The 14372-nt window shown below is 37.3% G+C and overlaps 2 protein-coding genes across 3 annotated transcripts in view; one reads left to right on the forward strand and one right to left on the reverse strand.

Moving 5' to 3' along the window:
- il17a/f2 (interleukin 17a/f2) overlaps positions 1 to 14372 on the forward strand; it is a 410073-nt gene that overhangs the window by 179265 nt on the left and 216436 nt on the right. The window lies entirely within an intron of this gene.
- stxbp1b (syntaxin binding protein 1b) overlaps positions 5806 to 14372 on the reverse strand; it is a 115035-nt gene continuing 106468 nt past the window's right edge. For both annotated transcript variants that reach the window (XM_062025689.1, XM_062025688.1), the window contains exon 19: positions 5806 to 7595. In XM_062025689.1, the coding sequence (XP_061881673.1) occupies positions 7486 to 7595 (110 nt within the window). In that variant the 3' untranslated portion in view covers positions 5806 to 7485. The remainder of the gene's footprint in view (positions 7596 to 14372) is intronic.

A 14372-nucleotide genomic window follows, 5' to 3' on the forward strand; every position in this document is an offset into this window, starting at 1 on the left:
TGAACCAGCTGGCCATCCCTCATCCATATTCCTCATGACATGCTGTAGCTCAGCATCCGTTGCTGTAGCCTCAGCTATTTGTCTTGACTTTGTGTCTGACACAGGCAGTGTAGCAGACACCATGTTCACATGACACTAGGGTTGATGTTTGATAAGAAATTATCGAGTTCGAGCATATTATCGAATCCTCTTATCGAACCGATTCCTTATCCTTTCTCTTATCGAGTCCAGATAGGTCGTGGAAAAAAACACACAATATTTGGTTTAACAAAAGCTCACTTTTATTATATAAGAAAAAAATACAATCTAATAAATACATAAATGTTGACTGTTACCCCCCTAAAAAAATAAAATAAAATAAATAAATATTGACTGTTGTTACCCAAAGTATATTAAGTGGGATTTTTCACAAAAACAAATATACACAGTAACACAAAAACAACATGTCTCTGTGATCACTATAGGTGTATAAATAATAATATAGTGTTAAATAAAATCAGTCCCTTGGGCACAAAACTGAAAATAATACAGCTCTCCAAAAAGTGCACTTTTGCTGCTATTGGAACATACTAACTACAGTTATTACTCAGGAAAAGGCTCAACAGGACTCAGCTGGACCTGCAGAACTTGCTGACACGGAGCCCGACCTTGCTGACCAAGGACTGACAGCAGTGTCCGCGTCTCCTGCTGTTGAGAGACTGTCTAGACCCAAGAGACATGTTCAGCCACCTAAGAGGCTGATTGAGAGTTGTTAAGAACTCTTGGTTTTTTCGAGTTGTTTAAAAAAAAAAGAAAAAAGTGTTGACATAACTGTTTGTTATGATGCTTTTGCATTTTTGCACTTTATTTCTTTATTGAAAGAAAATTCTATGAAGAGAAAAGTTCTTTGCAAATGTGGTTACATGTGTTGCCTTCATTATAACACTTATATATAGCATGTTTTTGCGGCTCCAGACAGATTTGTTTTTTTGTATTTTTGGCTTTTCAACGTTTTGGGTTCCCGACCCCTGAGCTAGGGAATATAAGAACTACACTACCCAGCATGCAACAGTAGTGACGAGCATGCGCGGTAGCCCCGTGACGTGTCGCCATGCCGGCAGCTAGAATGTGGTTATGAGCTGTGTGAGTAAACGTTGAGAAGTCAGCCAACACGCCTCGTCTGCATTATTTACAATTAGACAGATAACACACCATGACCCATGAACATTCAACAAAGTTAACAAGTGCAAAATATGCAACTAACAAGCAAAAATAACTGAAATATTTTCAGACTGTAAATCATTCAAAGATGATATGGGATTTAAAGGCCAAGCCAAAAGGCATATTTAACATTCAAAGTCTTTTGTCAAAGTTTAATGAAGTTAACCAGCTTTGAGCAACTTGAGCAACTCAAATTTGGACTTTTTAGCCATGAGTGAAACTCGGTTACATGACAATATCCCAACCAGCATGATCAATGTTCCTGGTTACACATGTCACAGAAAAGATCGTCAAAATGGAAAATGAGGTGGAGTTCTCATTTATATCAGACAGAGATTTAAATGCTCTATTATTGAAACTGATACATTCGGGATTGAATGTCTCGTTTTAAATGTTGTTCTATCATCCACAATGAAATGCAACTTTATAGTTTTACACAATACACCCTCTCATGGTACATCCTTTTATTATGATTTTAATGAAATGCTGAAACAATTTATTCTAAAAAAAAATGAAACTATTCTATTGGGATATTTTAATTTAAATTGTATGGACAAAAATAAAAAAGATAAATTAAAACAAATAGTATCAAAACATAAACTGTGTCAATTTATAAAAATATCCAACCAGAATTATTAGGAGTAGCCAAACCTTATTAGATTTGAAATTTTGTAACAGGTTTGATAACAAAAAAAACTGTCTAAGAAACGGTTTGCAGATTTATTTTCTATGTCCAATGATAATATTGAAAAATGGGCAATTCCAATGCATAAACTTCCCCTCGTTGAAAATTAATTGAAAAACATTAAATGGGATGATGTAATTCAAATTGAAAATGTCGATCAATGCTGTGATCCATTAACTTACATTTTATCAAATACTATTCAGAAATTCACCTGTACTCTAAAAACAATCGGAAAAAAAAACACTGTTTGCCCTGGATAAACAATGCTAATTCAACTTATGAAAAAGCGGGACTTGGCACTGAAAATATCTTTAAAAACTAAGTTACAAACAGATATACTGTTTTTTAAAGGACTAAGAAATAAAGTGGTTAGTGAACTGAGGAACTCTGAGTCTTTTTACAGATGTTTGCTGAGTCTCAAGGAAATAGTTCACTCATTTGGAAACATATCAATAAATTAACCAATCGAAAATCTACTTCAGGAATTTTTTTTATTCAAACTAAATGTTAATGGAATGGCTAGTAATGATGCTTCAGATATTGCAAATTAATTGAATTAATATTTTGTTAATTCTGTTCAACAACTTGCAGCCAGTTTTATAAAAAAGCAAGCTACAATTTTATCAAAACCCATATTGCATTTAGTAAATCTATCCATTAAAAATGGTGAATTCCCACAAAGTTTTAAAACAGCTGTTGTGACACCAATTTTTAAGTCTGGTGCAGCAGATGGGGCATGCAATTATCGACCTATTTCAATTGTGCCTGTGATTTCAAAGGTACTTGAGAAGCTGGTGGCTGAACAATTGATGGCCCATTTAGAGGAACATAATTGACTAAATCCTAAACAATTTGGATTCCGGCCCAAACTTTCCCCTAAAATGGCTGTGTGCCACTTCACCGAAATTATCAAATGTTGTTTGGGCAAATCTGTTGGAGCAGTATTTTTAGATTTTAAAAAGCTTTCGACACTGTAAATCACAGAGTTTTGATGACAAAATTAAAACAATTTAATGTATCAAAACAAACCATACATTGGTTTAAATCATATCTTCAATTGCGACAACAATGTGTTCAAATAAATAGTGTAAAATCATGCGTAATAAATTGTGATTTGGGTGTACCACAAGGAGCTATTTTGGGCCTGTTGCTTTTCAGTATATACATAAATGACCTCCCCAATATTTGCAAAAATACCATCTGCCAATGTACCGTAATTTTCGGATTATAAGGCGCACTTAAAATCATTTAATTTTCTTGGCCGGTGTGCCTATTGTACGGCATTATTCAGGTTGTGCTTACTGACCTCGAAGCAATTTTATTTGGTACATGGTGTAATGATAAATGTGACTAGTAGATGGCAGTCACACATAAGAGACATGTGTAGACTGCAATATGATGGCAGTAAACAACACCAAAACTTTAGATGTTCCACTGAGAATATAGAACATTACACACGGCGCTCAAAAATCTGTCAAAATGTAAGCTATGAAGCCGCTTGATGGATTGTCGGCGCATTAAACATACGAGTATTATTATGGTGCATGTTTAAGGACCGCAAAATGGCACCTATTAGCAGACATATCACCTGGCGTTTTGTTTCGCAATATTATGCAAAACCAACTTTTCTTACCTTTTGGTACCTGCTGATGTTTATTTCCGGCTTTGATGCTGCATTATTGAGCCACAGATGAGGAGATGCTGCTCCGTTATTGATTTAAGTAAAGTCTGAATGTCATTAAAACAGTTAGCTCCATCTTTCCCCTTATCTGCGGTCCCCTCTAAGGGTTCTCATTGTATCCCATTGGGTTGAGTTTTTTCTTGCCCTGATGTGGGATCTGAGCCAAGGATGTCGTTGTGGCTCATGCAGCCCTTTGAGACACTTGTGATTTAGGGCTATATAAATAAACTTTGATTGATTGATTGAACTTGGCAAAGATGCAAAACAAGACAGATGAAAGAGAACAATATTTTTGTTTTACAGTTTATTGAATCAGTTCACATTCAAAATCACTTACTTTTACACATAAGCACTGACATTTTAATCAGACGAGCTACATGATTACTTATGCCAAGGATAAATGCATCACTGAGAAATAAAGGAGGACACTATAAGACGAAAACAAAGCCTACACAAAAATGAAAAGAATATGTGCACTCAAATGTGCCCAACACAGAATTTGAATCACATAAATTATTATTATAATTATTTTTAATTTGTCTTCAATCTGGAAATATAAATTATATCAATGTGTTCTGTTATTTAACTTTTATTTGCTCTCAACTGTTAAAAGATGTTCACTTACAACAACAAGCACAATAAAATTACCACTTGTAATTTAGTTGTCATGGACTATAAATATGGAAACTTTGAAAAATATTATTCATTCTGTACATTTCCAAAATGACCATCCATCCATCCATCCATCCATTTTCTTCCGCTTATCCGAGGTCGGGTTGCGGGGTCAGCAGACTAAGCAGGGAAGCCCAGACTTCCCTCTCCCCAGCCACTTAGTCCAGCTCCTCCCGAGGTGTTCCCAGGCCAGCCGGGAGACATAGTCTTCCCAACGTGTCCTGGGTCTTCCCCGTGGCCTCCTAGGGAGGGTTCGGGTAGCATCCTGAGCAGATGCCCGAACCACCTCATCTGGCTCCTCTCAATGTGGAGGAGCAGCGGCTTTACTCTGAGTTCGTCCCGGATGACAGAGCCTCTCACTCTATCTCTAAGAGAGAGACCCGCCACCCGGTGGAGTAAACTCTTTTCGGCTGCTTGTACCCGTGATCTTGTCCTTTCGATCATAACCCAAAGCTCATGACCATAGGTGAGGATGGGAACGTAGATCGACCGGTAAATTGAGAGCTTTGCCTTCCGTCTCAGCTCTTTATTCACCACAATGGATCGATACAGCGTCGGCATTACTGAAGACGCCGCACCGATCCGCCTGTCGATCTCACGATCCACTCTTCCCTCACTCGTGAACAAGACTCCTAAGTACTTGAACTCCTCCACTTGGGGCAAGATCTCCTCCCCAAACTGGAGATGGCACTCCACCCTTCCCCGGGCAAGAACCATGGACTCGGACTTGGACTAGATATAGTTGGACTCACTTCGACGCACAGCAAGGGCTCTGGAACCTGTTCTATCGAGAGGGGCTGGACTCTCTTCCAAAATTACCAATACAATATATATTTCAGCATCATATCTGTCTGCTTCAAAAAGTTTCAAAGACAAATAGATACTTTTATAGAATATATAATGCACAACAAAAATTTAAAGAAACCCGTGGGAACTAAGGTTGAATTCTGCACAAGCATTAACAATGTCAGTGATGCGATTCAAATGTGAGTCTATGCATGCAGCATACATGGGAATGGTTGTGTGTGTCTCTGTGTCTGACTGCCACCATTCCAGGGTGTAATCAGCCAATTTTACCCAAACAACATTTTAATTGATGTTTAGTAAAATTAGATTTATGTGATTCAAGTTCACTTCTTATAACATAAAACATATGAAGTTGGATAGATATGATACACATGCGTAATTCCTAAATCTAAAGTAATGTCAGAAACAGTATTGAAATAAACACAGAGCACAAAAAAGCTAACATTCCAAACAAAGCCAATGTTGCTCAATAGCCTAATACTTACAGGTTAATTTACAGTAAGTGACACAGAAATAAGTTAGCAAGTGCTTTATGTATAGTATAGTATATTATATTATATTATAGTATAGTAGAGTATAGTATATTATAGTATAGTATAGGGCAGGGGTCCCCAAACTTTTTGACTCGGGGGCCGCATTGGGTTAAAATTTTTTGGCACGGGCCGGACTGTATATATATATATATATGTATATATATATATATATATACATATATATATATATATATATATATATATATATATATATATATATATATATATATATATATATATATACATTGTCTTTATATTCCAGCGAGTTAATCCGTTTTGTCATTTAACATCAATTAACATTGATGTTCATCAACATTTAACATTGTCACATTATTGATGGGAACATTTATTTGTAGACAATATGATTTGCCTGAGCGGCTAGGAGACACCGAGAGTAACAAGCGGTAGAAAATGGATTACAAAAAAAAAATTAAAAATAAAAATAAATTAAAAAAATTAAAAATTAAATTACAAATTTTGGATGCTGGGGGGCCGGATCCGGCCCGCGGACGTAGTTTGGGGACCCCTGGTATAGGGGGTTCACAACTATAGTAGATTTTTTTAATGTTGACCATTCAAATGAGTACGGACTGTTTTGCACCTGACAACATCAAGTCACACAGAGGAATCAAACACGACAGCAGGAATGGATGGAACTGCACTTTTTTAAATTGTATTTTGCCTATAATTTCACAACCTTTATAAGAGACAAGAACATATTTGTTTAGTTTTTAATGCATTCTAACTCGGAAATAAAAGCTTGCTTACATTGAGTCAATAGGAGGTTCTCCTTTGCGGCCATAAAGCCCTCTAAATAATTATCCAAAACCACCATCAATACTCCATTTACATTTCCTGACCTGAATATTAACCAAGTATTAGCAATACTGTTATTATAAGTGCAAACGTTCAGGACCTATTTTTTAGCGGCGCATTGTCACAGAGAGAGGGAGCTTCCTTATGCTGCTATATTGACGTCATCAGCTGGTGAGCTGCTTCCTCGCCTCGGAACTTGTGAAAGTTTATTCAATATCATAAATCATGCCTCACCTGTATAGTGAGAGGAGGACATACTCCGAGAAATTGGTCAACTTTGACAGCCAATTTAGACCCGAAAAAGACCCGAAAAGATGCTTGGTTTGATCCCGTTTGTCATCTAAACGCATATATATCAACATCCTAACAGTCGGCATCCCACTAAGAGCAGACAATATAAGTGATGTTTTATTATGTTTGTTGGCTCTCATGATGTGTCAGTGACGTTGTCGTAGGAAATAGCAAACGTTGTGATGCGATTATTAAATGAATCCGCCGCCGTATGCCGAAAATGAGCAAAATATATAAATATTACATGTTTTTATGAATGTGCCTGTTACTTCATTACATATATACTGTACTTACAGTGTGTGCATAAAACCTTGATGGAAGTGGATGGATATTTTTTAAGCGCTTCAAAGGCAGAATAGAGCGACTCCCATAGGCTCCATTGTAAGCGGACTTCTGATCACATTTATTTACTAGTTAGAATGCATACAAAACAGAAAAATATATGCGTGCTTGTCTTACATAAGGATTGTCAATGGCAAAATTCCAAAAAAGTGCAGTTCCTCTTTAAATCAGCATTACATTAACATTAACATTATGTCATTTTATTTTATTGCATGCCTGTATTTATTTTTGCTAGGGAACTTTAACCCCCCCAAAATATTGCTTAGTATTTCAAACTTTCTATTTCACGCTCAGATAAAAAAAAAAAAGTTCCAAATTACTATGTATCCGTACGCCTAAATCATGGTTCGGCACGTACCTCAGTTTAAACATAATTAGACAGGACAATCCACACATGCGTAACACGAGTAATCATTTACCCTTGGGTATTCTAGATTGCGTCTCCCTTCTTTGAAACATCACTCAGCTGATGGCTCCTCAGTGCCCTCGGGTACTGCATTGGGATCAAGGAAATCTGGGTGCTGTAGTTCTTTCATGTACTTGGGAGGGGTAAGGATGTGGGTGGAACCTGCAGAGGAAAATGTGACTTGAATGTAAGTTCCATGTGAAATGAATGAAAATGTGATGTATCATATCGAAATTCTATACTTTGTTCGAAATAAAACTCAATCAAACCAAACATTCTTAGAAGAATCTTTAATGAATTTGCATCTTTGGAGGATAAAACCTTCTGAATAGACAAACTAAATTTTGATTTAAATTCTAAAGTATTACCAATGAACTTCGGTATACAGTAGAAAAAAGTATAACTAAGAAAAACATTTCCTGTTGACAATATCGTAAACTTTCCATATAAATATCTTTTACATTTACTCAAACTTCTGACAAGTGGGCGTGACTTCTGGTTACATGAGTAGGGACTTTAAAGAAGATCAAAGGAAGACCAGAACAGATTTAAACATTTGAATAAAGTGGCGGACAGGTTTATGGAGCACTGCTCAAAGTTCAAAGTGCTTTCATAAATATAGTCATGAATTAATTCAAATAAAACCAAAGATAAATTAATAAATTACTTGTAGCTAAATAAAAGTGTTTTCAGCCTGGATTTTAAACATTGATCGATATATCGATTTATATTCCTATATTTAAGTATATCGATCTGTGCTTGGCAAATTTACATTCCGTAAAATAGGTATATATATGCAAGATCGTTTCAAAAAGGAATCAATTGATTTGATCAATAGTAGAAAATAGAAAACATTGGATTTAAGAACATCAGACTTTATAAGATGTTTCACACTTTTAATGATATGGACGTTAAACGTTAAGCCCGTTTGCTCGTCTGTGACGTCATCAAAACAAAAATGGCGGATGGTCGAGAAAGGTCCTAACAATTGCAAACGCCACAAGACAATATCATAAATTACAACACAAAAACTTTTCATCATAATTGCAAAAGCCCAACAAAGACGACACTACACATTAATATGCAGCCACAACACAACTTTAAGCCACAAAAGATGCGACCGACATAACAGAAATGACAGTCAGAAGTTATGGCGACGCTAAGACTTCTGTGAAGCCATAGCACAAGAACTGGCACCCAAGTAAAACACATTTCATCACAAATAAATAAATACAAGCGATGGATAAAGGCGGCTGATTAGGAAGCCAGGGGCCAACACCATCAACTGGGATGAGGGGGTATACATTCTTCCGCACACCTGGGATGCCAGGGCAGAGAACAGAATACAGACATACAGACGGGGAACTTTATTTAGCAGTTAAATCTACTCATGAAATGTTGGTTACTGTACTTTTATTGAAAATTGCTTGAATGTTAAAAATGTGAGCAGAAAATGTTTCCCCATGCTAATTCAACCTGAAGTGTTGGTTGCACTACATACTTCAAATAAGATGTGAATGCATGGCTATTAATTGTTGTTTACTTGCTTCTTTGTATCCATAATTCATATGTACCTAATTCCCTTACAAGAAAAAACAAGAATATAGGAAACTTCTCCTGCAGTGTCTAGTATTTATTTCACAGTCACACTGGTTGATTTATTTGGCTAAAAAGTTACTGAATCAGTATCAACTCCCTGAATCTTTTTGTAAAAAAATTATCTATACAGCCATTTTCTACCGCTTGTCCCTCTCGAGGTCACAGGGGTGGCTGGAGCCTATCACAGCTGCATCTGGGCGGTAGGCGGGGTACACCCTGGACAAGTCGCCACCTCATCGCAGGGCCAACACAGATAGACAGACAACATTCACACACTAGGGTCAATTTAGTAATATTGTCCCTAAATCGTATCGGCTACCACAAATTCTGAATCGAATCGTTGTTAAAATGAATTGTTACACCTTTAATTAGTAGGTGGTGAAAAAATAAGAATGAGACTGTCTCATATGACACAAAGTGTGAAAAATATACTCACTATGAGCCTTTTTGAATTAAAAGACCACATATCCAAGAGCATAGACCAGGGGTGTCAAAGTCAAGGCCCGTGGGCCGGATCTGGCCTGAATTATCTATGGCCCCCGGGATGATATTTGATTAGTATTAGAACCGGCCAGGGGCGCCGCTAGGGATTTTGGGCCCCAAGAAAAGAATCTTTACAGGGCCCCCAACACAGCGGCAACATAATAATTTCATCATCATTAGGGGCCTCTCTGGGCCCCCCTCCATCATGGGCCCCTAGAATCCGTCTCCTTTACCCCACCTTTTCGGCGCCCCTGTAACCGGCCCGCAGGCCACAGCTGCCTGCTGCTGTTTTGCACGCACCAATACTCCATCAGTGTTGGCGCTTGGAATTTTCAAAAGGGATCCCAGGGACCCCATCAAGTCATAAAAAAGGGGTCCCACAATAAATGTTTGGGGTCCCACGTTTTTGTAACCGTTTTGAAAACAAATGATAAATGAACGCATTATCCTGTTATATCTCACATTCTATATTGTGTTTTAGAAAAAGAGTGTCATAATCGTTACTTAATTCATTAAAAAAATAATACAAAAGAACACATTTTTATATGCATATGTACATTTATTTAGTTATAAACATTCATTCACTTTCTTCTTTCCTTCATGGATCTAAACTTTACCGCTACTGGTATTTTTTTCTATATTTTTATTGTAATATTTTCAGAATGTGTTTGTTCTATTTTTGGCTAAAATACGACAAAGAAAACAATCTGAAGTTGTCTTTATTTTGTAGTTTTAATGCCATGATTTTAAAAGTCCGGCCCGCGTGTGCACAGATTTTCCTCCATGCGGCCCCTGAGCTAAAATTAGTTTGACACTCCTGGCATAGACGATTGCTTCCTATACCATGCTTTTGAGTATTGCCATACCATGCTTGTTAGATATGATATGATCACATATAGGATCACAGAACAATAGTACTTAGAGATGGGAATTGATAAGATTTTTCAAATTCCAATTCCATTTTTGATTCTGCTTTGCGATTTGGTACGTTATGGATTCTCTTGTTGATTCTCATTTGGGAAAAAGTACAACAAACAAGGTTGTTAGCATCAACTTTTTTTTGTTTAGTGGGTGTCAAATTAATTTTTGTCATGGGGCCACATTACAGTTGCGACGTCTTTCCCACAGCCACTTGTAACTACGAAACCATATAATTGACTCAGGGTATTATTACACAATTGGCCCTTCAATTGATCATCATTAAATTAAATCAGACATCAAGATGACAAGCAGATAATAAAGGGGAACTGCACTTTTTTTTGGAATTTTAGTTGGATAGTGTTAGCTGTCATTGAATAAAAACAACATGACTGCAAATTGTTCGTTGCTTCTCTTGGACTGCTTTTGTATGTGTGCACGCACTCTGTGCGAGACATGGTGAGTGACTGCCAAACACCAATCATTCATAATTTACTACACAAACTTAATAATTGTGAAAAATATAGACCGTTTTAACATAAAGGTGTCCTGTTAAAACACTAACGGCAACACAAGAGAGGAAATCATGTTCTTGTTATATTTTTTGCTTTGAAAAATGTAACTGTGAGCAAGTTGCAAACAAGTCCTTTAACCCCTTTGAATAAACATCCAATTAGTTGAAAAATATAATACATCCAGGTGTCATTTTTTTTTAACTTTATCTCTTTAAAACATTCTGTAAACATGGAATTCCTCTGAAAGTATGACATATAATAGCCACAAACTGAAGGATATGTTTTTTAATCAGGATACAATAAAAAAAAAAGTTAAAAGATTTAATGGAATAATACATGAACATCATATTAGAAATGTAATTGATGTGTTTGGAAAATGGATGATTGAACATTTTAGAAAAATCCATGTCATGGATTGATATTTGGAAAAGTGTCAATAAGCCCTTTGGATGTATTAAAATGTAAACAGAGTCAATTTAACATTATGAATAGATTGTATTTTACACCCTCTTAGTTCTTTAAACTTGGTACGCTAGCAAGTTATGTATGACGTGTCAGGCAGCTGAAGAAACTCTAATTCATTTACTGTGGGAATGTCAGAAAATAAGAGTTGTAGGAATTTGCCTTGGTTGTCCATCCTAGGCAATCATTGGTAACGAGAGTTGCTAATGTTAGCCAAGTTAGCTCATGTTTGCTGAACTGGAAATAACGGAGTCGCTTGGCTACCTCATTAACATGACATGGTGTCGGAGTTAAGGACGCCTACAGTGACCAAAGAATGGCACATTTTGGACCCTTTAATTTTGCCATCCAGCGGAGTGTCTGCTATGGAGGCAGCGCTTTGCTCACTATCGGACATTACAAGACCTCTTGTATCCAGTTTGAAAGCCAGAGACGAAGAAAAAAACCACACGGACAGACAATTTATCAGTGACCGCAACGTTCTTAAATTAATTTTTATTTATCGTTTGATAGATTAACTATCGGCCAAGTCCTACAATTGCCTCTAGATATTGCATTTACTGATTTTTAATGCCATTTAAGGCCTTAATTTTCGCAAAATCCGCTTAATGACTTTTCATGCTTTTTAATGCTCCCGGAAACCTGACATGATAGGCAGTGTTCGTTAGTGAGGTACTTACCTAAACAACTTTGTTTGTGCCGCAATCAGCGCCATGTGTGGTGACGTCATGCGCACCCACAGGCATCGATAAGGCAATCGTTAACAAAACTGGCAGATAATTCTAAGGAATGGCAACACTGGGAACCAGTTCTCAACAAGAACCTGGTTTTGATTACTATTCCTAACCATTCATTCCCACAAACATGTGGTCTTTGACGTATGAGTGACTGGATTTGCTCTAACATGTGACCGGAAGTGACTACACGGTATTGATATCTGTACTTCCCCTAGGGGTTTGCAAAACAATTAAGCTAAAAAATTTCTAAAATACATGATATTTGATCTTCGACCTTGCCTTTTTGTTCCGGATGTGGCCATACGTGACGTCCATACGTGACGTCTGGTCTTCTTTTGATCTTTCTGAGAGTCCCTATGCACATGTCAAGAGAGGCTTACTCCATCTCTCTCACACTATGCAATAAACTAAAAGCCCGGGCTCCCAACCTATTGACCAGCGTGGCTCCTGAGACGTTGGGGAGTGAGGTTACTTAACGTCGTAACGCACAGCTAAGGTAGCTAGAATTTGTTACACTCAGCCCCTTAAACATCACATTTATTCAGGTCATGGCACCAAAATAACAGTGCTCAATCTGCACAATCAAGCTCAACACATGCTCGCGCTTGACCCAACAATCACCCAAACCTCTGGCTGACCGTCGAGCCCATTAGCCAAAAGCCAAAGCACCCAACCCACTGACTAGCGCCATTGACTTTGGAACGGATTTACTAAAGGTTTGCGTGCAGTAAAATATGTGCAAACCTGATACCACATGCAATGCTGATCTACTAAACGTGCGCAAAGTGCGTTGCGCCCGTTAAGTAAGAAGAATAAAGCGTGCCATCCATTTTGCGTCTCAGTCTTCATCAATATGTAAAATATATGCTGGTCATCAATACGCCCACAATACTTGAAGGAGAAAAAGCAAATATAGTTATACAGCATGCGCAATGTGATTTATCAACACTTATTTCCATTTTGCGAGCACAATTTGTCAGTAAGTAAGTAAGCTAATAGGTGAGCCGCAACTCAACCTGTTTGACATCTTTGCCACACAGCAAGGCAAGTTTTATTATTCATCACTGCAACCTTCATCCTTTATGCAGTGAATTCCAGCTCCTTCGCACTGGTCAGCGGTTCGTTGTTCCTCTTTGTTGGACTAAACGATAAAAGAATACTTTTGTACCTGCTGCCATCTCACTATTAAATAAGGCTATCGCAGCGTGATTTTATTTATTTATTATACCATAGCACTTTTATCACAATGGTTTTATTGGTTTATTATGTAATTTATTACATTGTTCTACAGTGTACCTGTATACTGGTGACCCTTTTTGTTTTTTAATATTTTTATGTTTTGTATGAATTTGTGTTTGCTTGTTTCAATCTGCCTTGACGCTGAATTACAAATGTCTGCACAACTATTTTACCTCCGTTTACCATTAAAGAAACCTTAACCTTGTTTATTTTTAGCACGTGTCAGAACGACGTGCAAAATTACAGTTCCACTAACAGCTGTAGGATTGGTGCTCGCTCTGCACAGACCAGTGACGTGCGGTCACTGGTCATGGAAAGAAAAAAAATGTAAAAAGAAAAAAAATTAATTAAATTGTTATATGTATTCAGTGATTATACTATAAAGTTATTTTACATTTAACTTCACCAGTTTTAGATTATTTTTATTCAAAATCGCTGAATTTACACATTTGCCGTTCAAATACTGAGAAGAGACGGTGCGGTGATCAGCAGCCAGTTGAGGCACTTGTGCCTCACCATGGATTGCGGACTCGGCTAAGTGCTGGCCTGCTGTGCAGTGAGACCGTATTGCTATATGAACTATATTGTACATTTCCATAGTTTAGTTAGCTGAGGTATATAATGTACAGTGTATTTTGTCAACAACTGTATGTGTGTAAAGTATTTCTTGTGCTGAGCAATCATAAAACTGCTGCGAAGACGCACTGTGGGAGGCTCGCAGTAATCCCGCCGTAGAATGCACCTTTGACGTGCAAGACAGAATCCACCCAAAAAAAGTCACTTAACAAGAAGCCAAAAAGTGCAAAAACAACAATGCTCGCGCCGGAGGAGCCGTGAACAGGGACACAACATTAGGTACACCTGCGGACTGCAGCACGGATTTCATATTTCATTCATTCACAACTCCTCCAACACGAACACCACTGTTCCCGCACTTATAAGTAAAGGTAAGACCATAATAACGTTTTTTTTAATTAATTGTGCTT

Source organism: Entelurus aequoreus, linkage group LG17 (genome assembly GCF_033978785.1).
Source record: "Entelurus aequoreus isolate RoL-2023_Sb linkage group LG17, RoL_Eaeq_v1.1, whole genome shotgun sequence".
Lineage (NCBI taxonomy): Eukaryota > Metazoa > Chordata > Actinopteri > Syngnathiformes > Syngnathidae > Entelurus > Entelurus aequoreus.